We start from the raw sequence: 27,480 nt of genomic DNA, 5'->3' as shown, positions 1-27,480 counted from the left end.
AGGGTTTTAGTGGGAATATATCTATATACACATAGTAAAATACATGATGAAGGTTATAGAGGAGATACTCATAGTAAAATATATCTAAGAAATAATAGAAAAGAAGATAAAGTAATAGAACATATCAATGAAAGAATAGAAGAAGAGATATAGGAATAGAAGAAAGGTATAGGAGATATAGGAAAGCAATAGGACAGGGGACGGAAGGCACTCTAGTGCACTTGTACTCGCCCCTTACTGACCTCTTAGGAATATGGATAGGTCAACCGTAGATAATCTAAGGGTAAAGTGTTGGGGGTTTGGGGATGACACTATGGAGTCCGGTAATGAGTTCCATGCTTTGACAATTCAGTTACTGAAGTCGTATTTTTTACAGTCAAGTTTGGAGTGGTTAATATTAAGTTTAAATCTGTTGTGTGCTCTTGTGTTGTTGTGGTTGAAGCTGAAGTAGTCGCCGACAGGCAGGACGTTGCAGCATATGATCTTGTGGGCAATACTTAGATCTTGTTTAAGGCGTCATAGTTCTAAACTTTCTAGGCCCAGGATTGAAAGTCTAGTCTCGTAGGGTATTCTATTTCGAGTGGAGGAGTGAAGGGCTCTTCTGGTGAATTATCTCTGGACATTTTCAAGGGTGTTAATGTCTGAGATGCGATATGGGTTCCAAACAGATGAGCTGTATTCAAGGATGGGTCTGGCAAAAGTTTTGTAAGCTCTGGTAAGTAGTGTGAGATTTCCAGAGCAGAAGCTTTGTAGGATTAGGTTTACAACTCTTGAAGCCTTCTTGGCTATATTGTTGCAGTGGGCTTTGTCACTTAAATCTTTTGTTATTAGTATACCAAGGTCTTTAACCGAGTGGGGATTATCTGTGATAATTTGATTATTCAGTTCGTATTTGGAGTTCAGATTCTTCTTCCCAAATATCTACCCATTCTCTTGATGGCTTTGGCAGACATCTGATCTACAGTCGCATAAAGGTTTTCACTAGCCCAGATACAACTAGTTGCTCGTTAACTTCATTCCATACAATTTTACACTTTCTTTATTTTTCCTTATTTTTCTTTCCCTAGAGGCCCTTAGAAAAGTAAGGATGACAGGTGTGACTGTTGCTGGCTCTGAAATCCATCAACATTCTTATAGACGGAAATAAATTATGCCATTTTGCAGTAAAAGGTGTTAACAGAAAAACAACTCACTAGCATTGAGGGAAAATTAGAAGATAGAACTGGAATATTCAAATGATAAGTCCTGTTGTTTGATGTGTTTGGTTTCATTTCTAAAAAAAAGTTGCATGTTTATCTTCATTACTTTAATTTGAACAGGTAAATTAATTAGAGAAATAATTTTGAAATGAACTGTTACCCTTTTGTTTATCTCAAAACATAAATGTCATCATGTGATATACATTTTTGACAACAATAGTTTTTTTTTTAAAGCCATCACAACAGAACTTCACACTTTTGGATTTTTTCGACCAGATTCTTTCTACCTCTTCCTTTAAGGTAAATTGATTGCTACAACACATTCTTTCAATTTGGGCGAAAGTAAAAGTCCACATGTATCAATCCTGGACTGTATGATGGGTAGGAGACAAGATAGGACATCCAGCATCTCAGTTTTCTCTTGAATGGCTCATGAGGAATGATGCCTACCCTTACTATATTTTAGCAAAATGCCCTTCTTGCCTTATGAACTCTTCTCATTTGTTGTTTCAAAGTTTGTAGTGTTTCGCCGTAGCACTGTGACATTGCCAAGTTCAAAGAAATCTTGTGAAATAACTCCATCTATGCTACAAAAATCTATATCCATGAGTTTTTATGCCAAAGGCTGAGTGTTGATTTCTCTTTCCAAGATCAAATTTTGTAATGATGTCCCATGGAGTGTCAACTGTCACATGTATCACCTGTTGAAGAAATCACTCCCCTTCATTTACGTGGTGTGATAACACTTGCTGCAAATTGAGGCTTTCATCTCTGCAGTCAGTGTGTTAGGAACCCATCTTGCACAAAACGTCATGTACTGAAGAACATCAATTATGTGTTCCATACATTAGTGTAAAATGCCAAGCTTGACAGTAATTTCCTTTTGAGTGATTCACCAATTGTCATTAATAATTTCATCAACCTTTCTTGTGTGAAGTGGGTTGGTTGCTGTCAATCTTCATATATATTTTGATTGGAAGGTGCCCAGAGGGGAGGCTATATAAAAGTTTTAAATAAACAAATAACACCCACTAGCAGTTTGCATTTTGGGGCCCATAAAAAGTTTTCATCATGTTGAATTTCAGTTCAGAGAGATTCCTACAGCAAAATAACATTCAAACTTGTTACAGGGCTTATGGTGGGAAGACTGCAGGTATTCATTTCACATACACACACACACACACACATATATGGAGAGAGAGAGAGAGATAACTGTTTGTCACAGCAACTTCTCACCAACTGATGCAGATTTTGATGAACACTTCAGAGTTTGGGTACCCCAATACTTCCATTTGTTGGTAACTTACAACGCTGGGTACATTACTTCTCATTCAAATCTCATAAATTTCAAAATACCATAGTTTAAATAATGAAAATGAATACAGTGGTACCTCTACTTAAGAACTTAATTCGTTCCATGACCAGGTTCTTAAGTAGAAAAGTTCTTAAGTAGAAGCAATTTTTCCCATAGGAATCAATATAAAAGCAAACAATGTGTGCAAACCCATTAGGAAAGAAATAAAAGCTCGGAATTTGGGTGGGAAGAGGAGGAGGAAGAAGAAGAGGAGGAGGAGAGTCACTGCCGAAGGAAGAAGGTGAGGTGAGGGGAATTTTAAAAAATCCAAAACTTTAAGGCTTTGAAAAAAAGAGGGACTCTGAGGCGGCGAGGAGGAGCATGCGCCTTCAATACACCCGGCGCAAGGCTGCCTCCCATACACTGCCTCCGATACACTGGCTGCTGCTGCTGCTACCTGCTGCCTCTTCCTTCCCATGCTGAAGGGCTCCCCTCTCCTCTCGCTCGCTTTGTAGCCGGCGCCTTTCCTTTGCTGTGGTGACGCCTCGGCTGCCCAGAGCAAAGGGAGTGTTTCTTTTCTCTGGGCGCTGGCAGATGTTTATTTCCTGTCCAAGCACCCAGAGAAAGGAAAATGCTTCGTTCGCTCTGGACTGCCAAAGCCTCCTTAAGTGCCACCAAAAGGCTCCTCTGGCAGCCCAGGTGGCCGGGATTTAAGGGGGAATGGCAGGAAACTGACCGAGCCTTCGTGCCGCTCCCAAATTTCCTGGGAAATTTTTCCAGGCTCGGGTTCTTAAGTAGAAAAAGTAGGGGCAAAAAAAATCTTGAACACCAGGTTCTTATTTAGTAAAGTTCTTAAGTAGAGGTACCACTATACTAGTTCTTTCCACTGCTTTGATATAGTAGTCTTTTCCTATGCAGAAAATCAGCTCTAAATGAAGTTTTTCAAGAGTCATGAAAAATCAGCATTAATGTCATTTCTGTCTAATGAGTGTGGCACTAGGTTTAATTAATTTTTCTGTACAATCATTCTTTATTCATAAGGAATAATTGGTGTTTCATAGAGATTTTTATTAATAAATTGCATTAAGTATAATCTTATGATGACCAGCAAGTAGCTGAATAGTAGAAATAACTGAAAAAGAGGGGGAGAGATGAAGCCCCTAATAAATTCTCAGCATTAATGAATGTACCATATAATTTTTTACTTAAATGTAATAAAATAATTGTATAAGTAGAGAGCCTTCTACTTTTTAAAATTAATTGCAACTAATATTCAAATGCAATACTTCACATGATTCATTCCCTAAATGAGGATAAACTATATTTTAGTGAGCAATAATCTGGTTTCTACATATATCCATAGGCATATAGATTCCTATCAGAAGACAAAAAAAGATCATATTTGAAATTGCTTCATTAGTAGACCAAGGAGCTGAAGATAATGGTCCAAGATAGTTCTCCATAATAACATCCTTTGTTGTGATCAAATATGTTGACCTTTGTTAATTCTTTCAAACTGGGCACCAGTATAGATGTTACATTTGTTCCTTGTTTAAGTCTGAGCACCTTTTGGACTATTTTGCAAAGCATCATGTAATAATGATAGTGTAAAAATAACTTGAACAACAAATGGGGACATTATTGCTATGTAAAGAACAGTGGGGTCTTTGGTGCTTTGTGAGCTTGGTTATTTTCTTCATTTTATTAGCCAATTAGGTAACATTATCAGTGCTGATGATGTTACCCACTTGGGTAATAAAAGCATGAGAATATTCACGTCATTCCTTCATCCATGATAATGTTTCCCTTATTGAAATAGCTTATGGATGAAACAGTCATCTTAAATATTCTTTGTGGATATGGCTTGTTGCTACCTATGAATTTTCTTAGACTTTTGAAATACTGCAAAATCAGGAAATGCATTTATGTAAAAAGTGTTTTGCCAACTCAAACTAAATGAAGTATGCTTAAGAATTCAATTCTATTCTAATGTAGAATGCGGAGATGACCTTGAAGAATGAATTCAATAGGTAAATACCAGCTTAGCCCTTGCATAAAGAGGGGAGAAATCTCTGCCAGGTTTTCAACATTCTGTTACTAAACATTTTAATATGAAGTAGAATTTCCGTATTTCTTATGTTACCTGTTTCTTTAGGTAGGAACTCCCTAGGACAGTGATATATGGCATGGGTGCCACAGATGGCATGTGGAGCCATATCACCTGGCACGTGAGCTGTTGCCCTAGCTCAGCTCCAATGTGCATGTGTGTGCCAGCCAGCTGATTTTTGGCTCATACAGAGGCTCTTGGAGGGTTTTTATGGCTTTCAGAAAACCTCCTGCCGGGGGTGGGGAAGGGCGTTTTTAAACCACCACCCTGGCTCCAGAGAAGCCTTTGGAGCCTGGGGAGGAGGAAACACGAGCCTACTGATCCCACCAGAAGTTGGGAAACAGGCCATTTCTGTCCTCCAGAGGGCCTCCGGGGGGCAGGGGGAGCTGTTTTCACCCTCCCCAGACATTGAATTATGGATGTGGGCACTTGCACATGTATGATAGCGTGCGCCCATGCTCTTTTGGCACCCAAGGAGAAAAAAGTTTGCCATCACTGCCCTAGAAAGTCTTGATTTTTTTAAAAAAAACAACACCTCATGTGGACTTAATTTTAATATAAAATAAAGATTGATATCCAATTTCCTACATCAGCATAAAACATCGTACTTTCTTCTGGATTGCACATCTGTTTGAATGATGGCTAGATTACAACTTTAATGATAATGATCTGGAAGTCATATTTTTAAACATCTTTGCTTGTTGCTTTAAGCAGCTAGAAACCCTTTTGTTGTTGTGAGTAGTACCACACAAGAAATCAGAATATGATATGTACTGTAAAAGAAGAGGTGTTTTCCTTTCTGGCATATATCAATGCACCTACTTGGCTCCTTTATGCATAACTTGTTTTACTGTGTTTTATTGTTGTGAGCCTCTCTGAGTCTTCGAGAGGAACGGCATACAAATCTAATAAATAATAATAATAATAATAATAATAATAATAATAATAATAATAATAACTTATGAATGCATGCAAAGTCCCACAAACTGGCTTTCGACTGTTCTCTTCAATTCCCGATTCACTATACAAATTAGGCTAAACTTCCAAGTTTTAAATCCCAAGATTAGGGTATAACAATATATTAAAAAGTTAACCACTAGGTTTATCATAACTTTATTTAATTAGCTTTAATTAAGTTTATCAACTCACCATATTTACTTACTATGACCTTACCTTTGCAAGCGTTCTCCTATACTAAGAGGCTGTTCATTTCAAAGATGTGCAGAGTCTGCCAAATGAGCTGCAATATTTGTATATTTGCCAGTTATGCTAAAGGTCTTATAGGCAGACATATAAAACAGCTTGCTATAATACGGATGCGTCTCTTTTACAACATCTCATTCGTTACATCATTAAGCCCTTGATGTCCAAAGAGTTGAGCTTTTACATGAGGAGCAGATAGAAAACTATAACTTTGAAAATGCCTTGCAATTATTTTATATTTAAAAGGTTGTGAACAAAAAGCTTTTAGAACTGTCCATTACAGTATAGAGACAACTGTAAAAATAGATGGCTAACTCAATTTGAATGTAGTTTTCATAAGTTGTATACATTCCAAAGGATAGGTCATTATGACCATAGGCATTAAGATCTTAAAAGGTAACGCATCACATTGATTAATGTGTTTTTATAGGAGTGAAAAGAAGGGAAGAAATCTCAGTGTTTGCATGTATATTAAGTAATAAGACATAAATCTAGAATATCAATATGTTAATGCAGGTTTCATTTGTAAGTTAATACAAGTAGTGATTTCTTTACTGGCTGCCTCGTTTTAACAACTGTTTGAAATTACAGTGGGGTAAAACAATAGCTTTGCAACCCAACTTCATATATTCCAGCATCTGTTCCAGCATCTTTATATGTTCCAGCAACCCATATTCACATGATTGCTATTTGGTTGCTTTGGTTGAATACATTTGTGACATTATCCCATGGACACACAATCACAATTTGGGGGCTTTACAACTGACTTGCAACTGTCAGAGTTAATCGTGAAGACACTGTAAAATTGTAAATTGTGGTCAGATGATGTCTTTTTTAGCACTTAAATAAGGAGTTATCAGTCCCAATTGTGGTTCCTAAGCAACGAATACTTGTAGTTCAATTTTCTGCTATGCAATGGATGTACCATCAACAATTCAGCTGCTTTGCAAACAGCTTGCATTTTCAATGGTTGCAGTGTCTTATAGTCATGTGATTTCAATTTCTACCTTCTCAACCAGCTTCTAACAAGAAAAGGAAATTGAGGAAGCCAGATTCGCTCATTGATCATATGATGCATTTAACAACCACAGTGATTTACTTAATGATAATATAAAATTGATCATAAAATGGGGTAGTGTCATGTGATTATCTGCTTTACGACTGAATCACAGTGAAAATTCCAGACCAATTCTTTATTTATTATTATTTATTTATTAATTGGACTTATATGCTGCTCTTTTCTGAAGACTCAGGGTGGCTCACAACATATAAAAGAAATTCAAAAATAATTCCAAAGCCTAATTATAAACCAATCTAAAAAAACCCAGTAATAAACCATGTAATCACACTCATTCACACCACACAAATGGGTGCATTAGGATGTTAGAGCTCAACAACCCCAAGCCGGCCAGCAAAGGTGAGTTTTTAAAGCCTTCTGGAAGGCCAGGAGAGTGGGGGCAGTGTGACTCTCTAGGTGAAGTTGGTTTCAAAGGGTCGGAGCTGCCACAGAGAAGGCCCTTCCTCTTAGGTCCTGCCAGACAGCATTGCTTGGCTGATGGGACCTGGAGAAGGCCAACTCTGTGGGCTCTGACTGGTTGCTGGGATACATGAGGCTGAAGACAGTCCCATAAGTAACCTGGTCCTAAGCCATGTACGTCTTTATAGGTAACAACCAACACTTTGAATTGTGTTCAGAGACCAATCAGCAACTAATGTAGCTCACGGAGTCATGTAGATACATGGGCAAACCTTGGTAAGCCCATAAAAGCACTCACGGCTGTAGTCTCCAAACATTCTTCAAAGGTAGCCCCATGTAAAGAGCATTGCAGTAATCGATCCTCAAGGTGATGAGGGCATGAGCAACTGTAAGGAGATACTCCCTGTCCAAATAGGGCCGCAACTGATGCACGAGGCGAACCTGTGCAAACGTCCCCCTCGCCACAGCCGAGAGAAGCTGTTCTAAGCTCAACTGTGGATCAAGAACGATGCCCAAGTTGCAGACCTTCTCTGAGGGAGGGGTTAAATCCCCCCCCCCAGGTAATGGATGGACTTATGGAATTGTCCTTGGGAGGCAAAACCCATAGCCACTCTGTCATGTCAGGGTTGAGCTTGAGTCTTTTAACACCCATCCAAACCCATCCAAGCAAAAAAGAGTCATATAATATCCATTCAATATTAATTTGAAACTAATTCAGTTCCTAAAGTTGTTGTTAAACTGAAACTATAGAGGAATATTGCCTCATCTTCTCATTTGTAGATTATAAATCTTTTAAACATAGGCAACAAATTTATATCCCGAACCTATTGCATAGTTCCAGGAAGTGTTAGAAATTTCTTACAATTTATCAAGAGAATGTTTGCTGGACCCATTAGTGCCAATAGTCAATAAAATGACAAATTCCATATTTTAAGAGTCTAATTTTGCATTATAGTTATTTATTTAGTTATTTAGTTATTTATTTATTTATTTGATTTGTATGCCGCCCCTCTCCATAGACTTGGGGCGGCTAACAACAATAATGAAATAACATGTAACAAATCTAATATTTAAAATAATTTTTAAAACCCTTATTTTTTTTAAAGTTACATATTAAACTATTATAGATTAGATTTATTGGATTTATATGCCGCCCCTCTCCGCATAATATGTGTTAATATATTCTATGATTTGAAAACAGCAAAGGCAACACAAGTTTGAATCACATCTTTCATCTCAAAAAATATTTGATGTCTACTCTATTTTTTAAAGGATTCAATAAACATGCAATAATATTTTATGATGAATTAATTTCATTCTTTGTCTTAACTTGATATAAAATTGAGTTAGTTTCACTTCAAGCACTACAGTTAGTTCTGAGGCAGTTAAACATCTTGCCTACGCTATTTTGTCAGTGATATACTGTATTTCAACTATATATTATTAGTCATTAGATATAAATAACCCATACTCAAAACACAATATTAAAAAACACCAAATTTTATTAAATAATTTAATACATGTAGCTTTTCTTTGGTCTAGATTTTTCAGTAGACCAACTTCTCAACTATCTTCAACTATATTCTATGTAAATTTCTCGTGTAATTCTGAGCCAAAATATAACTTGTAACCTATTAATAACTAAATATGAGAAGTTTGGGCCTACCATAGAAATTTTCTTATAAATTTATTTATCTGAAAGGCATTCCTTCTTAAAATACAGACTAGTCTCAATGTGGTATTGACTTTTATTGCATAAAATTTACTCCAGAAATTTAATGGGCATTTTAACCATTGCGCTATACATATTGAAATCACAGTTATAAAGTTATACATAATTAATGCAACGTATTGTGATACAGCTCATGAAAAACATAAACCTAAGTATTTATAGTGTCTGTACAAAATATAAATCCATACTTCTTGCAGTAGTCTATTGATGCTAAAGGCAATAAATTAGACTTTCCAATTGATAGTATAACCAGACTATAAACCATATTGCAATGCAACTTTGTAATTTTGTACCAGAGCTTGAGGCAGCATATATAATACTCTTATCCTATATTTATTGAAAACGACAATTTTCAATTGTTGGGCTCAAACTGTGATTGGCTTAGACTCAAACTTTGAGCTTGGCTGAAGGTGAACTAGAAACCTTCCTTGAGGTACCGCAGCCAGTATTAACATGCTGACTCTCAAAAAATCTCAGAAAATCTCAATGAGCTTTGATAAAGGCAGTGCATAACGATCAGCATAACAGTCATAGTACCATTGGTATGCTCCTGTTAGCGTTTCTCCCCAAATAATTGGGGGTAGATTGGATGGTGGCACGTTTACATGGACTGGCACAGAGATGGGTTCCTACCAGTTATAACCAGTTCTATAGAACCAATAGTAAGCTGGTGGTGATATCACAGAGCTTGTTCTGATGGTACTGGTCTGTGGCCGCCGCCATCATTTTTAGGGAGATATATACTGTACATTTTTTGCTATTTTTGACTGAAAACCTCATGGTTTTCTTAACATTTCTTCATCACTCATCAATATTGGTGTATATCAGGGGAGGGTTCCTCTTACTTTCCTACTGGTTTGCTGCATGTACATCATGACATTCAATGTGCTCACACACTCGCTATTTTTTATTCATTCATTCATTCATTCATTCATTCATTCATTCATTCATTTATTAGATTTTTATGCCACCCCTCTCCGCAGACTTGGGGTGGCTCACAGCAGTGATAAAACAGTATACAATGACAAATCTAATATTAAGTCTAAAATAACAATTTTACATTAAAAACCTAAAAAACTCCTTATATAAAAACATACACACAAACATTCCATATATAAAACTACATAGGCAAGGGGAGATGTCTCAGTTCTTCCATGTCTGATGGCAGAGGTGGGTTTTAAGAAGTTTACCAAAGGCAAGGAGGGTGGGGGCAGTCCTGATCTCTGGCGGGAGCTGGTTCCAGAGGGTTGGGGCCGCCACAGAGAAGGCTCTTCCCCTGGGTCCCACCAGCCGGCATTGTTTAGTCGACAGGACCCGGAGAAGGCCAACTCTGTGGGACCTAACCGGCCGCTGGGATTCGTGCAGCAGAAGGCGGTCTCGCAGATATTCTGGTCTGGTGCTATGCTTGGGTGCATGTACATATCCCCTCATGCAGTTTTGTTTCTGTGCTCAGGGACTATTTTCCTTCTGCACATGCCCAGAGAGCAAAAAACACACCAAAAATTAGGGGGGGAAAGATGGTACCATACATTGATGGCACCGGAGCCATCGTACATAAATTGCACAATCGGTGGGCCACTACCAGAGCGATGTACTGGGACGCACCAGTAGGAACCCACCCAACACATGTATGTTTGTGCACATGTGTTGCTCTATATGATTCTTTTGCTATACAGTGATCCCTCGATTTTCGTGATCTCGATCTTCGCGAAACGCTATATCGCGATTTTTCCCACCCGATGACGTCACTCTCTTCCTTTCTCATCTTTCTTTCTCTCTCTCTTTCTCTATCTTGCTTCTTCCTCTCTCTCACACTCTCTTCCTCCCTCTCTCATCTCTTTCTTTCCTTCTCTCTCTTTCTCTATCTCTCCCCCTCTTGCTCGCGGGCGGCGGGCGGGCGAGCGGCGGGCGGGCAGCAGCGAGGAGCCGAAGATCGGGGTTTCCCCTTTGCGTGGGCGGCGGGAAAGACCCAGGGAAGGTTTCTTTGCCCGCCCAGCAGCTGATCTGCTCGGCAGCGCCGCAGCAGCGAGGAGCCGAAGATCGGGGTTTCCCCTTTGCGTGGGCGGCGGGGAAACCCCGATCTTCGGCTCCTCGCTGCTGCGGCGCTGCCGAGCAGATCAGCTGCTGGGCGGCCGAAGAAACCTTCCCTGGGTCTTCCCCGCCGCCCACGCTAACTCCACCATCTGCGCATGCGCGGCCATGGAAAAAGGGCGCGCATGCGCAGATGGTGTTTTTACTTCCGCACCACTATATCGCGAAAAATCGAGTATCGCGAGGGGTCTTGGAACGTAACCCTCGCGATACTAGAGGGATCACTGTATACTGTACTACTTTTACATTATTTTGTTTCCATGTGAAATGTAAGCTATAATTTGTTAAATATATAATCTGTTAGATCTCATTTCTTTGATTTTGATATGTAACAAACTCTTCCAGTCTGTTAGATACTACCTCTCCCAGTTTTGCTGGCATAATTTCTCAGTTTTGTTGGCAAACCTAACAGGTTCTTCCTACATTACTAGCAATATTACTATAGCTAGATACAGTACTTCATCAATCCCTGTAACCATCTGGCTTAGTAATGACTAGGGTGGTTAATTGCTTCCTCTTTTGATGCTAGAGGTTCTTTTAAGGAGGGAATACATTCTAAGGTATCTTGGGTTCTCACAAATTTACTGTGTAGAATTTCAGTGTTCTCTTTCCATCTTTGTTCTGCCTTTGTTCGATCTTTGAACCAGTTATTCTCTATTCATTATATCCTTTGGCACACTAATTCAAAGTTAGGACCTCTTTCTGAGTTCAGAGAGATTTTGAAATATTTCCCTTGTTTTTCTATGTCTCTTTCCATGTTTGATGTTTTACAGATATCAGTGTAATGATACTTCTTGCCTCCGCCAACTGTTCTCTGGAAATCTTTATTAAGTTCCTTTGTGATATTTTGTCTTTCTTGCCCTTGGCTTTTGTTCTTGTTTTCAGATTTTTATTATGTTTTTGCTATCCAGTTGGCTTTCTTCTTTATATTGGTGTTTGGCAGTGTCTTTTCACACTTACCTTAACAATTTCTTTGATTTTATTCTAGAGCTTCTCTGGCTTTCTATCACTTAAGTTCAAGAGTTCAAAGTCATTTCCTGTGTTCTCCTTGAAAATGATGGGAATGTGGTCAAAACCATATTGTGGAAAGTCTTACATATCAACAGATTGTTCCAGTTATTCCTTGGCAACATCTACATATATTGTTGCAACTGAGCACTTCCACATCCTTTTACCAACAATATAGCAATTTGATTTCAGCATATTCTGCCTGGTGTTCTCAAGTTGCTTTGATTTGAAAAATGCTACAGATATATGACAATTATGACAGAGCTGAAATTATAACCGGTATATTTAGGATCTTTGCAGCATCCCTCAGGGACATGATTGCTATTACAGTTAGAATGCATTGTTCTATGCCTGACTTATGTTTTTATCCCTAGCCCCTTGCAGAGCAGAGAGAGTGCAAAGCAAGGGATTGCAAGAGAGTAAGGTGTTTGCTCTTCTGCATATCATAAACAATGCAATTGCATAGGCAGTTGAAAAGAGTCAAGAAACAAGAAATTGCCTACAATTTCCTGTTGCCTGCTTGCTTTTTTTCTTTCATACTTCTCCCACAGATCAGAGACTGGATAGAAAAGATTTTCATGGGAATAAGCTGTTTGGTTAGTGTGACTGTGTTCCAGAGCTGCCAACACAGTTGCATTGCTTTTGATGTGTACAAAACAATAAACAGGCACTCAGACATTCCAAAGGATGAGATAGTAGTTGGGGGCAAACAAAAGCTAAAAGTTGAAACTAAATAGTATTGTATCTTTCTTATCTGGACCGGGACTCATTGCTCACAGTCACTCATGCCCTCATCACCGCGAGGTTCGACTACTGTAATGCTCTCTATATGGGGCTACCTTTGAAAAGTGTTCGGAAACTTCAGATCGTGCAGAATGCAGCTGCGAGAGCAGTCATGGGCTTACCTAGGTATGCCCATGTTTCACCATCACTCCGCAGTCTGCATTGGCTGCCGATCAATTTCCGGTCACAATTCAAAGTGTTGGTTATGACCTTTAAAGCCCTTCATGGCACTGGACCAGAATATCTCAGGGACCGCCTCCTGCCGCACGAATCCCAGCGACCGATTAGGTCCCACAGAGTGGGCCTTCTCCGTGTCCCATCAACTAAACAATGTCGGTTGGTGGGCCCCAGGGGAAGAGCCTTCTCTGTGGTGGCACCGGCTCTCTGGAACCAACTCCCCCCAGAGATTAGAACTGCCCCTACTCTTCCTGCCTTCCGTAAACTCCTTAAAACCCACCTTTGCCGTCAGGCATGGGGGAATTGAAACACCTCCCCCGGGCTTGTTCAATTTTATACATGGTATGCTTGTGTGTGTGTCTGTTAGTATATGGGGTTCTTTTAAATCTTTAAATATTTAAAAGTTATTTGAATTATTTATGATTTGTTATATCTTGTTGTGAGCCGCCCCGAGTCTTCGGAGAGGGGCGGCATACAAATCTAAATAATAAATAAATAAATAAATAAACGATTTGTCACTTAGTGACCACTTCACTTCAGAACAGAATTGCTGGTCCCAATTAGGAAAATTAAGTGAGGACCTGTAAAAGCAATAAGAAATCTGGCAGAAATGTATACACCTTTTACCTATGTCATTTATGCTTCCTTAGCCATATAATCCAATTACATTTTCCTCTGTAGTGTTTCCAACTTTGGTGTTCCTGTCTCTAATCACCAACAACACATCTTGTGTGCATGTTCTGTTGATTTTAGATTGAGTTTGACTATTAACTTGTCAAACTCTTCTTTTTCTGCATCAGTGGTTGGAGCATGGGCATGGCTAATATAATAATAATTAGGGTAGCCTTTGAAATCTAATGGATATTATTTGGTCATTAACAGTACTGTACCTAAATAATGTCTTAGTTATATCCTTTCCAATTTTGAAAGCAGTGCTACCTCTTCTTTGGTTTTGGTGTCTTTAATAATATACCATATCATATTCTGTCTTATGTTGAGCTTTTTCCATACTAATGCTCCCTATTTCCCATGTTCCCACTGTAGTTCTTTCTCTACAGCTTTGAATTTCCATTTCCTGCATGGCAACATTGAGAACTAGACATCGGAAGGGGTTTTAATCTAAGTCACATCATATACACCAGTGGTGTCAAACTCATAGCCTGCAGGTCGGATGCATCACACAGTGACCACATCTACCCCCAGTTTAATAAAAGGGGGGAAAGTTGTGATACACCACATGATGACAACATAGCACCACAAGTTTGATACCTCTGATATACACCATACACAGGACAGTCAGCTGTTCCTCAGAAGCATGTTGTGGACTATTCAGCTGCCAGATTCTATCACTCAGTGCTATCATTTTATCTTGTCTGCTCATCTAATTAATTTTGTACAATATTGGATTAGTTTACCATTGCCATCATCCTCAAAGTATCAAATGATGCCTTTGCCATTGTCACAAGATGATTGTTGACAATCTTCCTTTATTGCTGCTGTTCAGTATAGCCAACATTTCCTGCAAGGAATATATCCTCTTAGCATAGATAGGTATTTAACATTAAACCATTTAAAATATTTCTACAACATGCCACAAATGTCGCATGTAGGATCCAAAGCAAGCTAAGAAATATAGAAACAGAAAATTGACAGCAGAAAAAGACCTCACGGTCCATCTATTTTTTTTTATTATTATTTATTATTTATTTATTTATTTATTTATTTATTTATTCTTTGTCCAATATACAATACATATGGAAGAGAATAGACATTAAGTAATATATATGAAGATAGAAAGTAAAAAAGAAGAGAAGTGGATGGGAGGGAGAGGATATATATGATATAAGAGATAAGGAGAGAATATATATGAGATATATATATACCGTATATACTCGAGTATAAGCCGACCCGAGTATAAGCCGAGGCACCAATTTTTGCCACAAAAACTGGGAAAACGTATTGACCCGAGTATAAGCCGAGGTTAGAAAATGCAGTGGCTACTGGTAACTTATAAAAATGGAAAACAATAAAATTACATTAATTGAGACATGTTTTAGAATATTTATTTTAAAGAAAACCAGTAAACTAGCTCTGTAAATTTAAAAGAGGGTAAACAAATTAACAATATTAACAATAAATTAAAAAGTAAAAAAAGTAGCTCGATCAGGAACAAAGCTAAAACCTAAGAGTTAAAATCCTTCAAAACTGGATTCCTTCTCATCATTAATTGGATTTACATTATTGTTCTGTTTTTATATATGCTGTGAGCCACCCTGAGTCCTTGGAGAGGGATTGCATACAAATCCAATTAAATAAATAAACAAACAAACAAACAAATAAATAAGTGTATCCAAAGAAGAGCTTCAGCATTAGCTGCTGTGAGGTTATCAGCATAGAAAACCAAATAGATAGATAGATAGATAGATAGATAGATAGATAGATATAGATAGAAAGATAGATAGACAGACAGACAGAAAAATAGATAGATAGATAGATAGATAGATAGATATAGATAGAAAGATAGATAGACAGACAGACAGACAGAAAAATAGATAGATAGATAGATAGATAGATAGATAGATAGATAGAAATAGATACAGATAGATAGATAGATAGAAAGAAAAATAGATAGATAGAAAAATAGATAGATAGAAAGATAGAAAAATAGATAGATAGAAATAGATACAGATAGATAGATAGATGATAGATAGATAGATACAGATAGATATAGATAGAAAGATAGATAGACAGACAGATAGAAAAATAGATAGATAGATAGATAGATAGATAGAAATAGATACAGATAGATAGATAGATAGATAGATAGAAAAATAGTTAGATAGAAAAATAGATAGATAGAAAGATAGACAGATAGAAAAAGAATTCCTGTCTAGCTCTGCCTCATAACACATTATTAGATCCTATCCAAGCAAGGACAGCAACTACCACAAAATACCAATGCAGAGAGAGCAAGGAATAGTTACTCACCATTGCTTTTTTCCCCTCTCGGTTGGAGCAAATGGCTGCCTCTGCTTGAGCTAGGGAGAGGAACTACGGCGTGCGAGAGGGGACAAAAGCTGGTGCCTCCTCGCTCTGGCTCAAGCAATGGCGCCCTCGTGTGGTGACTTTGTCAATGACCCGAGTATAAGCCGAGGCTGTGTTTTTCAGCCCATTTTTTGGGCTGAAAAACTTGGCTTATACTCGAGTATATATATATACAGTATAGTGTATATATATATACAGTATAGTGTATAGATAGATAGATAGGTAGGTAGGTAGGTAGGTAGATAACGAGAGAATATGTATGATATTTAAGATAGTCTGCCCTTATACTATTTCCTGTATTTTATCTTAGGAAGGATATATGTTTATCCCATGTTTAAATTCAGTTACTGGGAATTTACCAACCACGTCCGCTGGAAGTTTGTTCCAAGCACCGAAAGATACAACTATCTAAAGATACAACTATAATACAACTATTTATTGTATTCTGCCAGTAATACAGGAATATCCCCAGACCTTTTGTTTTCTTTTGGGGGAAAATAGATAAGGTTCTTTGCAGCTTAGGGAGGGTTAGTCCAAAATCTCTTGTGTCTGCATAATGATTCCAGGCTAATCCTTTGGCTGGCTGGATGTTTTCCAACAAGAAATTCCTTTTAATTTGTTGTGAGAAACCACCTTAATTTTAAATATATTAATAGGTTTCTCAAAAGATAACAAAGGGCTTCCTAACTTCTATATCACAGTTATGTTTTAATCATATATGCATAATATTATGCAGTTACTTTAAGATTTTAGAAATCTGGCGCTATATCTTTAAATAAATATGAAGATCCGGTCATTCTTAATACAAATCTGTGAGAACTTCTTGTGCTGTTGTTTCAGCATGAGAATGAAAGTGGCTGTAAATTAGATTCTGCGAGGCATCTTGTTCCTTATTTTTGAACTGATTAGTTTCGTACTGTTGGCAGTGACTTTGCCCTGTTGAAATCAGCTTGGGATTTTGTAGCAATTTTCAGCATGGTGTTCCAGCCCCTGGGGGACTGTGTAGATATTCTGTCAAACCTTTTCCAATGGATGTGTATTTCATTTGCGAGATGTACTGTGCTCATTTAAAAGAACCACTCTTCAATCTGTGATGGAACATTTTCAAAAGCTTAGAGAGGCAGAGGTATGATACATTTGACTGAAGTATTGTTCCTTTCTACGATGTGTTGGCTCTATTAATATGAATAGAATTTCTGTATTGTGTTGAATTTGGTATTGCAGTATTCTAATTATCCAAATGGTATTTTAGGTGAAATAAGAAATATACAAAAATGCCATAATTTGCTATAGAAATTACTAAAATCACTACCATTGAGGTAGTGATAAATCTATCTTTATTAGAGCAATTCTCCAGATGCCACATTGCATTTCAAACGCACTTCTGCACCTGGAGATTGATAAAAGTCGAAGCAAGAATCTGTATAGCGTCTCTAAATATGTGGTTAAAGCTTAATTTTTTTCCGCAAGGTCTTGCTCCGTTAATTTTTTTCCCCCTTTTATTGGATTTGTATGCCGCCCCTCTCCGTAGACTCGGGGCGGCTAACAACAGTGGTAAAAACAACATGCGGCAATCCAATACTAAAGTAGCTAAAAACCCTTATTTTAAAACCAATCATACATACTAACGTACCATACATAAATTGTAGAAGCCTAGGGGGAAAGAATATCTTAATTCCCCCATGCCTGACGACAGAGGTGGGTTTTAAGAAGCTTACGAAAGGCAAGAAGGGTGGGGGCTATTCTAATCTCTGGGGGGAGTTGGTTCCAGAAGGCCGGGGCCGCCACAGAGAAGGCTCTTCCCCTGGGTCCCGCCAAACGACATTGTTTAGTTGACGGGACCCGGAGAAGGCCCACTCCGTGGGACCTAATTGGTCGCTGGGATTCGTGCGGCAGAAGAACCACTCTTCAAGAAAATTCCTTAATGACGAATTTTCCTCCTCATGGATTAAGGCCATCGAGTTCAATTTTCACAAATTAGGCTTCTCCCCAGCTTCAATACTCGAGATGAACTATGCAAGACAAACCTTGCGACAAAGGGTGGAGGACATCAAGAGGCAGGAGGACTTAAATAAAGCTCTGCTGTTTCTGGCCCCAGATACCACTAGATATGTTGTGGCTCCTGCCAGATATCTTAGACAGCTGTTATTAGCAAACCACTGAAAAGCATTTGCTCTTATACAGTGCCATGTGCTTCCATCCGCCGTTTTGTATGGCAAGTACGAAAGAATACCATTCACTGAAATATTTTGCCCTTGTGGCTCAAGAGAGGTGGAGACTGAGGGACACATGCTCCTGAGATGCTCCTTTTATACAGGCATTAGGAAAAAACATATTCTCCGTACTGAAGGAGCGGGTCCAGCAGTCACATGGGTTGCTCATGTCCAATCCGGTGGAACTGAGCCTAGTGTTAAAAAAGCTTGCCGGATCCGCCCCTTCCCCAGAATTCGCTCAGTTCGCATATCCTGCGGTTGTATTGTGATAGCTCGTTCAACATTCTAACACCTTCCCTTCGATCTTTTCCTTCAAAAGTAGTAAGAATTGTTTTACCATTATTATTTACTTGCACTATAGCGCCAGCCGTTTGTGGCTCGGCTTTTTTCCTTTGGAGAAGTTGCGGTTTCGTTTTCCCCCGGCGGTTTTGCCGTGTACGATCCCCGCTGCCGCTTGTGGATTCCTCTAATCCTTTGGCCTGGAGGTCTTGGTGCAAGTATTGATTTATTGATTTATTGATTCATTATTGTATATTATTAAAGGGCTTAAGAAATACCTCCTGCGGAGTGAGACGTCTTGCTAGTCTCCTGGACTTAGTCGATCGCTTCCCCTTTAAGAAATATTACGGAGCGATTTTTCGGCGCGAAGGCCTTCGCGCCCTTTTTAAATTTAGGCCTCTCGTGTTGGCCTCCTGCCAGCCGCGTAGGCCTCAGTCCACCGCGTGGATCCCGGAGCGGGCCTTGGGACGCCCAGGCTTAATTCTCCACCGGCTAAGCCTCCAACCAGAGTGCCTTGGTTTACTTAATTATAAAGTTTAGGGAGGCTGGCCCCGCTGGATTTGGGGACACGAACTCTGGGTTTGCCCAGATTGCCCTCAAGTCTCAGCAGCTTCGAGGCCTCGAAGCAGGATCCATTCCTCTTGGGAAGTCCTTGAAATTCTTCTCCTTAATTATTCAGTTATTGGCTCAGCCTTGTCTTCTGTTAATTGTCAGACTATGGCTACTTTTCCCAAGAGAGGCACAACTAAAGGTCCCAGAGAGGCCAGGCCTACAGGCGATGAGATTACTAGTATCCCCCAGGCCTCTTCCTCCTCTTCTCCAGGGGCCCGCCCCTCGACCAAGGTCACCAGGGCCGAGAAGAGAAGGGACCTAGCCCTACAAAGAATCCATGACAAATCAGCAAAACGTTTGAAAGTACAGGCCCAAGTACTCAGTAGTCAAGACCCCCCAGAGGCTTCTAGTCTACCTCCTTCTGGGGTCCCTGTGTTATCTCTGGATGAGCCTAACCTAGACAGACCCCAACCTAACCTATGGGGCATAGGTCCAGAGGAACCAGATATTATTGAAGATTCCCCCCAGCCAGGAACCTCCCAGGCCTTTAGGGATTCTTCTGCCATTCCTGCTGATATTTCTACTTTACCTCCTGAGTTCCAATCTATTTTTGCTGTGTTGTCCAAGGCCATTGATGCCAAACTCTCCACCATCAATGAGCTTCCCTTACCTCCTCCTCCTCCTCGTCCCTCCCGCCCCTTGGGTTCTTCCCCAGCGGTTAGAGCTCCTATTCAGGATGATTCAGATTCCTCTCAGGACGAATATGAGGATATGGAGGATGATGAGGATCCCTTTCAAGACCTCTCAGATGATGAGGAATCCCAAATAAAGGTTCCTTCTCCAATTACTATTTTTCCTTCTCAATTATTCAAATCTCTCCTCCTCAAAGCTAGAATTTCTACGGGATTAGCGGCCCAGGAGAAACAAGCCTCCACTTCCACTGATCCCCCGGAGGAGAATTTACCTTACTTCACAGAGGAACAGGAGGATAACGAGGTAATTCCTATGCCTAAATTGTTTAAAGATGCTTTACTCAAACAGTGGGATTTCCCAGCCTCTGGCCTTAATCCCTCCACCAAGGACAGAAAGTTGTACAAACTTTCCTCTTCCTATGAAGAGCTTCTATCTTTTCCCAAACCGGATGAACCTGTCAAGATCCTTCACTCGGCAGCGGCTGTGCCAGGCGAAGCGGAGGAAGTCCTCCGCCCAGAGGACAAGCGGATTGAACAAATGCTCAAAAGAGGATTCACCGCAGATTCCTGGGCCATTAAAAGTTCTGCAGCAGCTTCCTTTTTCTCCAGAGCCATGCTGCTGTGGCTTCGTCAACTTCAACAGCATATTCCTCCCGATGACTTGAGAGGTCAACAAGACTTCAACAAGGTCTTTGCAGCTGCCCAGTACGTGGCTGATGCCACCTTGCAATCTACTAGTTTTTCTGCTAAGTCTATTGCAGCTTCTACAACGGCAAGAAGACTCCTATGGATTCGCCCTTGGCAAGCGGGAGTACGCCAGAAGTGGCAGTTATCCCAGGGACCCTTAAAGCGCGACCTTCTTTTCGGTGATCTTCTGGATCCACTCCTCACGGAAACCACGGACAAGAAGAAAGTTTTGGGTCCAACCACAAAAAAGGCTACCAAAACGCAGTCCTTTCGTCGCCCAGGGCGCCAGCAAGATCAAGCGGCTTCCTATCAGAGATCTCCAGGTCAGTATTCCCCCCGCTTTCGTTCCCAAGGTAGGAACTCCAGGGGCAGAGGTTTTCGCTTCCAAAGGGGAGCGTCCTCTAACAGGGCTTCAAAAAAACCTAGATGGTAATCTTTCCTCAATTCCCATAGGGGGTCGCCTAGCCCATTTCGCCTCAAATTGGCGTCTCACCTCCAAGGACCCCTGGGTCATTGACACTGTTCAAACAGGCCTTCTTTTAGAATTTATTTCTCCTCCCCCGAAACGTTTTATTTCCTGCCCTTCTCCCAGGTCCTCCTCAGATTGTAACCGTATGGAGGAGGCCATTTCTCATTTATTGTCCATCAGAGCCATTCAACCGGTTCCTTCCGGTCAGAAGGGCCTAGGTTTTTACTCCATCCTATTTATGGTTCCAAAGTCCTCCGGAGGTTGGAGAGCTATTTTGGATTTAAAGAAGCTAAACCTATTCATCAAATATAGGAAGTTTAAGATGCACTCCTTATCTTCTATTTTGGCCGCCATCCTCACGGGAGATTTCATGGTCTCCTTAGACCTCACTGAGGCCTACCTCCACATTCCTATAGCCAAATGCCACAGAAAATTTTTACGTTTTTCCTTTCAAGGCAGGCATTTCCAGTATAGGGCGATGCCATTTGGCCTTTCCTCGGCCCCTCGGGTCTTTACAAAGCTCTTGGGGTCCCTGGCGGCCTATATCCGGGCGTTTCCCATCCACATTTTATGTTATCTTGATGATATTTTGATTCATGGGAACTCCCTAGAGAAAGTGAAAACAGACCTTTCTGTCACCATGTCAGTCCTTCAGGACCATGGATTTTCCATCAACTTTGATAAAAGTCACCTCCAACCTTCCACATCCATCTCACACCTGGGATCCATTATTAATTCAGAATCCTCCCAGGTTTTTCTCTCTCCCGAGAGAAAACTCAGTATAGGGGAGTTAATTTCTAACATTTTATCTAATTCTTCAGTATCCATAGTAACTCTGTCATCCCTTTTGGGGAAGATGGTGTCATGCATAGGCATCATTCCCTGGGCTCGCCTTCATGCTAGGGAACTCCAGTGGCTCCTATTACCCTTTCAGAGATCGGGGCACAGCAACTCAAATCGTCGCATTGTCATCCCACCAAGTGTTCACAGATCCTTCAAGTGGTGGAAGTCTCCGGCCATGGACAAAGGATCCCCGTTCAGGTGCCCGGATCAATTTGTCATCACCACAGATGCCAGTCTATCGGGATGGGGCGCCCACGCCCAGGGGATGATAGCCCAGGGCACGTGGTCCCCGGAGGAAGCTTCCAGGCCAATCAATTGGCTAGAGTTAAGAGCCGTTTCCCTGGCTCTGAAGCATTTCTCTCCTCGCATTCCCAACCGGCACGTTCTCATTCTCACCGACAACATTGCCACAAAAAGCCATATCTGCAGACAGGGGGGCACGAGATCCAAGGCCCTCATGAGGGAGGCCCTCAAGTTAGGCCTTTGGGCGGAAAAACATCTTCGGTCGCTCCTAGCCGACCACATCTCGGGGAGCCTCAACGTCCAGGCGGATTGGCTATCTCGAGCAACGATAGACCCAGGAGAGTGGAACCTCCATCAAGACCTGTTCCATCAAATCAGCCTCAGATTCGGCCTACCAATCCTGGATCTCTTCGCGACCAATGCGAACGCCCAACTCCCTCGCTTCTTTTCCAGATTTCCATCCCCGGGAGCGGAAGCAATCAATGCCCTCCGGAGTCCATGGCCTCCAGGCCTACTCTACGCATTTCCTCCAATTCCAATTCTCCCGGACGTGATTCACAAGGTCCTCACCGAGAGGGCCCGAGTAATCTTAATCGCCCCTCATTGGCCCCGCCGGCCCTGGTTCGCGGATCTCCAACAGCTGTCCGTCCAGGACCCTTGGCGACTCCCCGTTTTGGGGGATATGCTGCGGCAGGGGGCCTCATTCCATCCAGACCCGGAGTGGTTCCATCTCACCGCCTGGCTGTTATCAGGAGAGACTTAGAACTGCGTGGTCATGACCCCGATTCAGTGGAGGTCATTTTAAAGGCCAGAAGGGGTTCGACCAATCGAATCTACGACCACACGTGGTCCAAGTTTCACCAGTGGTGTCTACAGGAAGGTCTCTCTCCTCTGTGCATCCCCATACACAGAATCATTTCCTTCCTTATGCAAGGCTTCCATAAAGGACTTTCCACCAGCACCCTCCGGCGTCATCTGGCAGCCATTTCATCTGTCCTAGGGGGTCCCCGCAGACAGCCTCTCCGATCCTTCCCTGAAGTTCAGGAATTCCTCAAGGGCATAGCCAACCTCAGACCTTCCAAGGTCCACAGGTATCCATCCTGGGATTTGCCACGGGTTCTCCATTCCCTCACGCAGGCACCATACGAACCCCTAAAATCGGCGTCCCTCAGGTACCTATCCTTTAAGGTAGCATTCCTGGTGGCTATTACCTCTGCACGACGCATTTCGGAGTTGGCTGCCCTCTCAATCAGGCAGGACCTTTGTCAATTTCATCAGGACAAGGTAGTCTTGCGACTGGACCCCACCTTCTTACCCAAGGTCAGTTCCATGTTCCACAGAACTCAGGATATTGTCCTACCATCCTTCTGCCTCCAACGAGACCATCCCTTGGCAATTAGATGGCACACCCTGGATCTTATTAGAGCGCTGAGAATCTATATCCAACGCACTGGACCCTTTCGGAGGTCAGAAGCACTGTTTATAGCCTATCACCCCAGAGTCATGGGGGCCAAAGTGTCTTCAACAGTAATAGGCCGTTGGATCAGAGGGACTATATCTAAGGCCTATGAATCGGCCTCCCTCTCAGTCCCAAGGAACATCACAGCGCATTCCACCAGGAGCGCAGCCACCTCGGCCGCTTGGGCGACTCAAGCCCCGTTGGAGGAGGTCTGCAAAGCAGCCACTTGGGCCTCGCCAAATTCCTTCATCAGGCACTACAAGATTGATGCTTACGCTTCAGCGGACGCTGCCTTCGGCAGAAGGGTACTCCAATCCGTTATCTCACACGATAGCAATCTAATCCCTCCCTAGGGACCATCTATTGGGTATGTCCCATGTGACTGCTGGACCCGCTCCTTCAGTACGGAGAATAGGCGTTGATTGCTTACCTGAACGCCTCTTCTCGTACGGTGAGCGGGTACAGCAGTCACTTCCCGCCCTTGTATGTGTCTTCTTTACCTTCTATAATCCTTTTCCTCTAACAATAAGAGTTGAACACTACAGAGCTTCACAGCTGAGCCTAGTCTATGGATTCGCGAATTCTGGGGAAGGGGCGGATCCGGCAAGCTTTTTTAACACTAGGCTCAGTTCCACCGGATTGGACATGAGCAACCCATGTGACTGCTGTACCCGCTCACCGTACGAGAAGAGGCGTTCAGGTAAGCAATCAACGCCTATTTTGCCACTAATTGCAAGGTATCCTGGCCACTCAGACACTACCTGTCTCCAGTGGCTGCTTAAAGATGAACAGGCCATAATTACAGCACAGGTGGTCAGATTCTGCACAGCAGCAGTGGGGATTTGTCGCAAATGTGTGCTTTCATCATAGCGAGATATGTACATCTTTTGTATACAGTAGTCCCTCGCTATATCACGCTTCACCTACTGCGGCTTCACTTCATCGCGGGTTTTCAAGAAATATTAATGAGAAAAATCATTCGCGGATCTTTGCTGGTTTGCGGGTTTCTGAGGAAGTCGATTTGCAGATTTAAACAGCCCGCGGAACTCGATCGGCAGGTTTAAAAAAAAAAAAAATCTAAAATTGTAAATACTGTATTTAAATACTGTATCTAAAATAAATACTGTGTGGGAAGGGTTTATAAACACTTAAAACAATGAAAACTTACCAAACAATTACAATATAAATACTTAAATAAGTACTATCAGTCGATAAATTCCCCATCGCAGATTCCACCTATCGCGGCCAGGTCTGGAACGTAACACCAGCGATAGGTGAGGTCTTACTGTATTTACAATGGGTCAATTTTGGTTGGTCAGCCAAAAATCATGAATTTTGTAAGTCATTTGTCTCCAGTTGTCCAAGAACCCTAACACCTAGCATGTCTTTGTTGACTTGGGTGACGACCAACTTTGGATGGTCAACGAACTGCTGTAAGTCAAGGACTACATGTATCACCCAAGAATCTGCTACTAGGATCAAAGAGATACTAAAATGTTAGATTCTAAGAATCTGAAATGGTTTTTGGATGTTCTGTTTTTTTAATTATTATATTGATGGTCTTTGACTGTAATAAAGGTCTATTTATTTATTTATTTATTTTCGCAAATTTAAAAGTGTTTTTAGCACATATTAATATAATAAATGTGAGTAATAAAAATGGATTAGATAAGAAACCTGCTTATTCTAATATTTTGGTTCTGCGAGTAGGCAAGAAAATATATTTGGATGTGTCAAGTAATTTTGAAGTTTTGTTTATGGCTAATTAATTGCTTGTATTTCTTTGGGGTAAAGAACAAAATAATAGTCAATTCAGATTTTAATATTCATCAAATAGCAATAGTGCTTAGACTTATATACTGCTTCATAGTGCTTTACAGCCCTCTCTAAGAGGTTTACAGAGTCAGCATATTACCCCCTCAACAATTTGGGTCCTCATTTTACCCACCTCGGAAGGATGGAAGGCTGAGTCAATCTTGAGTCTGGTGAGATTTGAATTGGTAAACTACACCCAGAAGTCAGCAGAAGCAGCTTGCAGTATTGCACTCTAACCACTCAGCCACCAAGGCTCATGACTTTCACAAGCCTAGTACATTAAAAAAAACCGTCTAATTTATTATCAGAATTTCAAATACCGTACCTGCATTCCTCTGTCACTAAAAAGCAAGGGGGCACTAGGAAATGTTGTTGCTGGACATTTAAAAAAAAAATTTACTCCAAAGTCCTTGGAATATTTATTCTAAGAAGGAACTCACAAAATTCCCAGAAATATTCATAAATCAGATATTAGTGGCAAATCTTTTTTTAAAATATACTTTATTAGGATTATTTAAAAAGGGGAAAGGGGGATGGGAGTACAAAAAGAGAAGTAGGAGGGGGATGGGGTAAACAATATTTTTATACAGTAGCTTATATATATTGTTGTACAGTATATACATTCCAAACATTTGTCTATAGGTAACTATTTTGTATTTAATATTCTTATTTGCATAGTCTTATATCTGTAGTATTTAGTAGTTCAGAGGTGACATGGAAAGGAAAGGTAGTTGGAAGTGGGATAGAAAAGAAAAGAAGGAGGAAAGAAACAAAGAGAAAGAAAGAAAAGAGAGAAAAAGAGAGGTGGGGTAGTACCTGCAGACTAGCAGGAATATGCGTTATGATGACTTAATTTGATTCTGTTTGTTATTTTTGTGAGTAGGAAGTATTTATGAGTTATGGTATTAGTAAGTTATTAGTAATTATCAAGTGGATTGAACTCAGACAGAAATTGTATTGATTTTGGTCCGAATTTCCGTTGTATATAACTTTATTTTGATTTATACTAAGAGGTTTTTAATTGGTTTTTGTTTTATTGTTTTTAAAGTTAGATAGTCATCTGAACCATTTCTCCCAGGCCTTGTAGAATTCTGAATCATTTTTATTTTGTATTTCCATTGTTATTTTTGATAGTTCGGCATATTCCATAATTTTACTAATAATGGTTAAGTTTGTCGGAGTGGCAAATCTTAACATAGCTCTTCTTTATACTAGAAAAGGATTTCTTCATAACTATGTAAAGTCATAAGTAACATTTTAAAAACCATCTTTTCTAAACAACCCAGATCGTTCTATTAATTGAATTTTTTTTTTTAATTTACAGATGTTACTTGGAAGATGGAGCTTCAAAAGGTGCCTGGCTGAATCGATCAAGTATTATTTTTGCAGGAGGAGACAAGTGGTCAGTAGATCCTCGAGTTTCAATTGCAACAGCAAATAAAAGGGAATACAGTCTCCAGATACAGAATGTGGATGTGTCAGATGATGGTCTATATACTTGTTCAGTGCAGACCCAGCACACGCCCAGAACGATGCAAGTGTACTTAACTGTAAAAGGTATAAGTGATTCCATTTTCTAAATTTAAATTAATTTTTATAGAAAAGAATAGATTTGGCATCTTATTGTAATAGATAATTTACTCATTTATAAGGGTGTGTGTGTGTTGATGCCATGAATTTAAAATATAGTTAGCATAATTGTAGTCACTTACAAACACATAGCAAAATGTGTGGGAGTATGAATGTTTTGTGAAAAAGAGATGGGAGGATTGATTTTGTGCTTGCAGAAAGATGTGTGGTATTTGTTAAAATTAAGAAATGTCATGTATTCTAACTTTAAAAGTTAGAATTGTAATCAGAACTCCCATTAAGAAAATGATTTTGTTTGTTGTTCCCTGCATGAAATATGCACCAGTTTGTTAAAATGGTTCCTTTTACATAATCCTATTAGTTTGCCACAGCTAGATACCATTATGAAACAAGTACCAGAAAAAGAATTGAAGTACCCCCTTCTAGTCTAATACTTTTTTCAATTGAATTGTTTTCCGTCAAGCTTAGTGCAGACATAATTCAACATTTTAGTTACAAGTTAAAATAATTTATATCCGCAAT

The 27,480-nt window shown here is 40.4% G+C and overlaps 1 protein-coding gene across 1 annotated transcript in view; it reads left to right on the top strand.

The window, feature by feature from the left end:
- The window catches only part of NEGR1 (neuronal growth regulator 1), a 560,677-nt gene that overhangs the window by 206,418 nt on the left and 326,779 nt on the right, over positions 1-27,480 (top strand). The window contains exon 2 of the mRNA XM_070746160.1: positions 26,693-26,925. Coding sequence (XP_070602261.1) covers positions 26,693-26,925 — 233 coding nt within the window. The remainder of the gene's footprint in view (positions 1-26,692; positions 26,926-27,480) is intronic.

The sequence above is a fragment of the Erythrolamprus reginae genome, chromosome 3, assembly GCF_031021105.1.
Source record: "Erythrolamprus reginae isolate rEryReg1 chromosome 3, rEryReg1.hap1, whole genome shotgun sequence".
Lineage (NCBI taxonomy): Eukaryota > Metazoa > Chordata > Lepidosauria > Squamata > Dipsadidae > Erythrolamprus > Erythrolamprus reginae.
The sequence above is the reverse complement of the archived record's forward strand: the minus strand, read 5'-3'. Positions and strand labels throughout refer to the sequence as shown.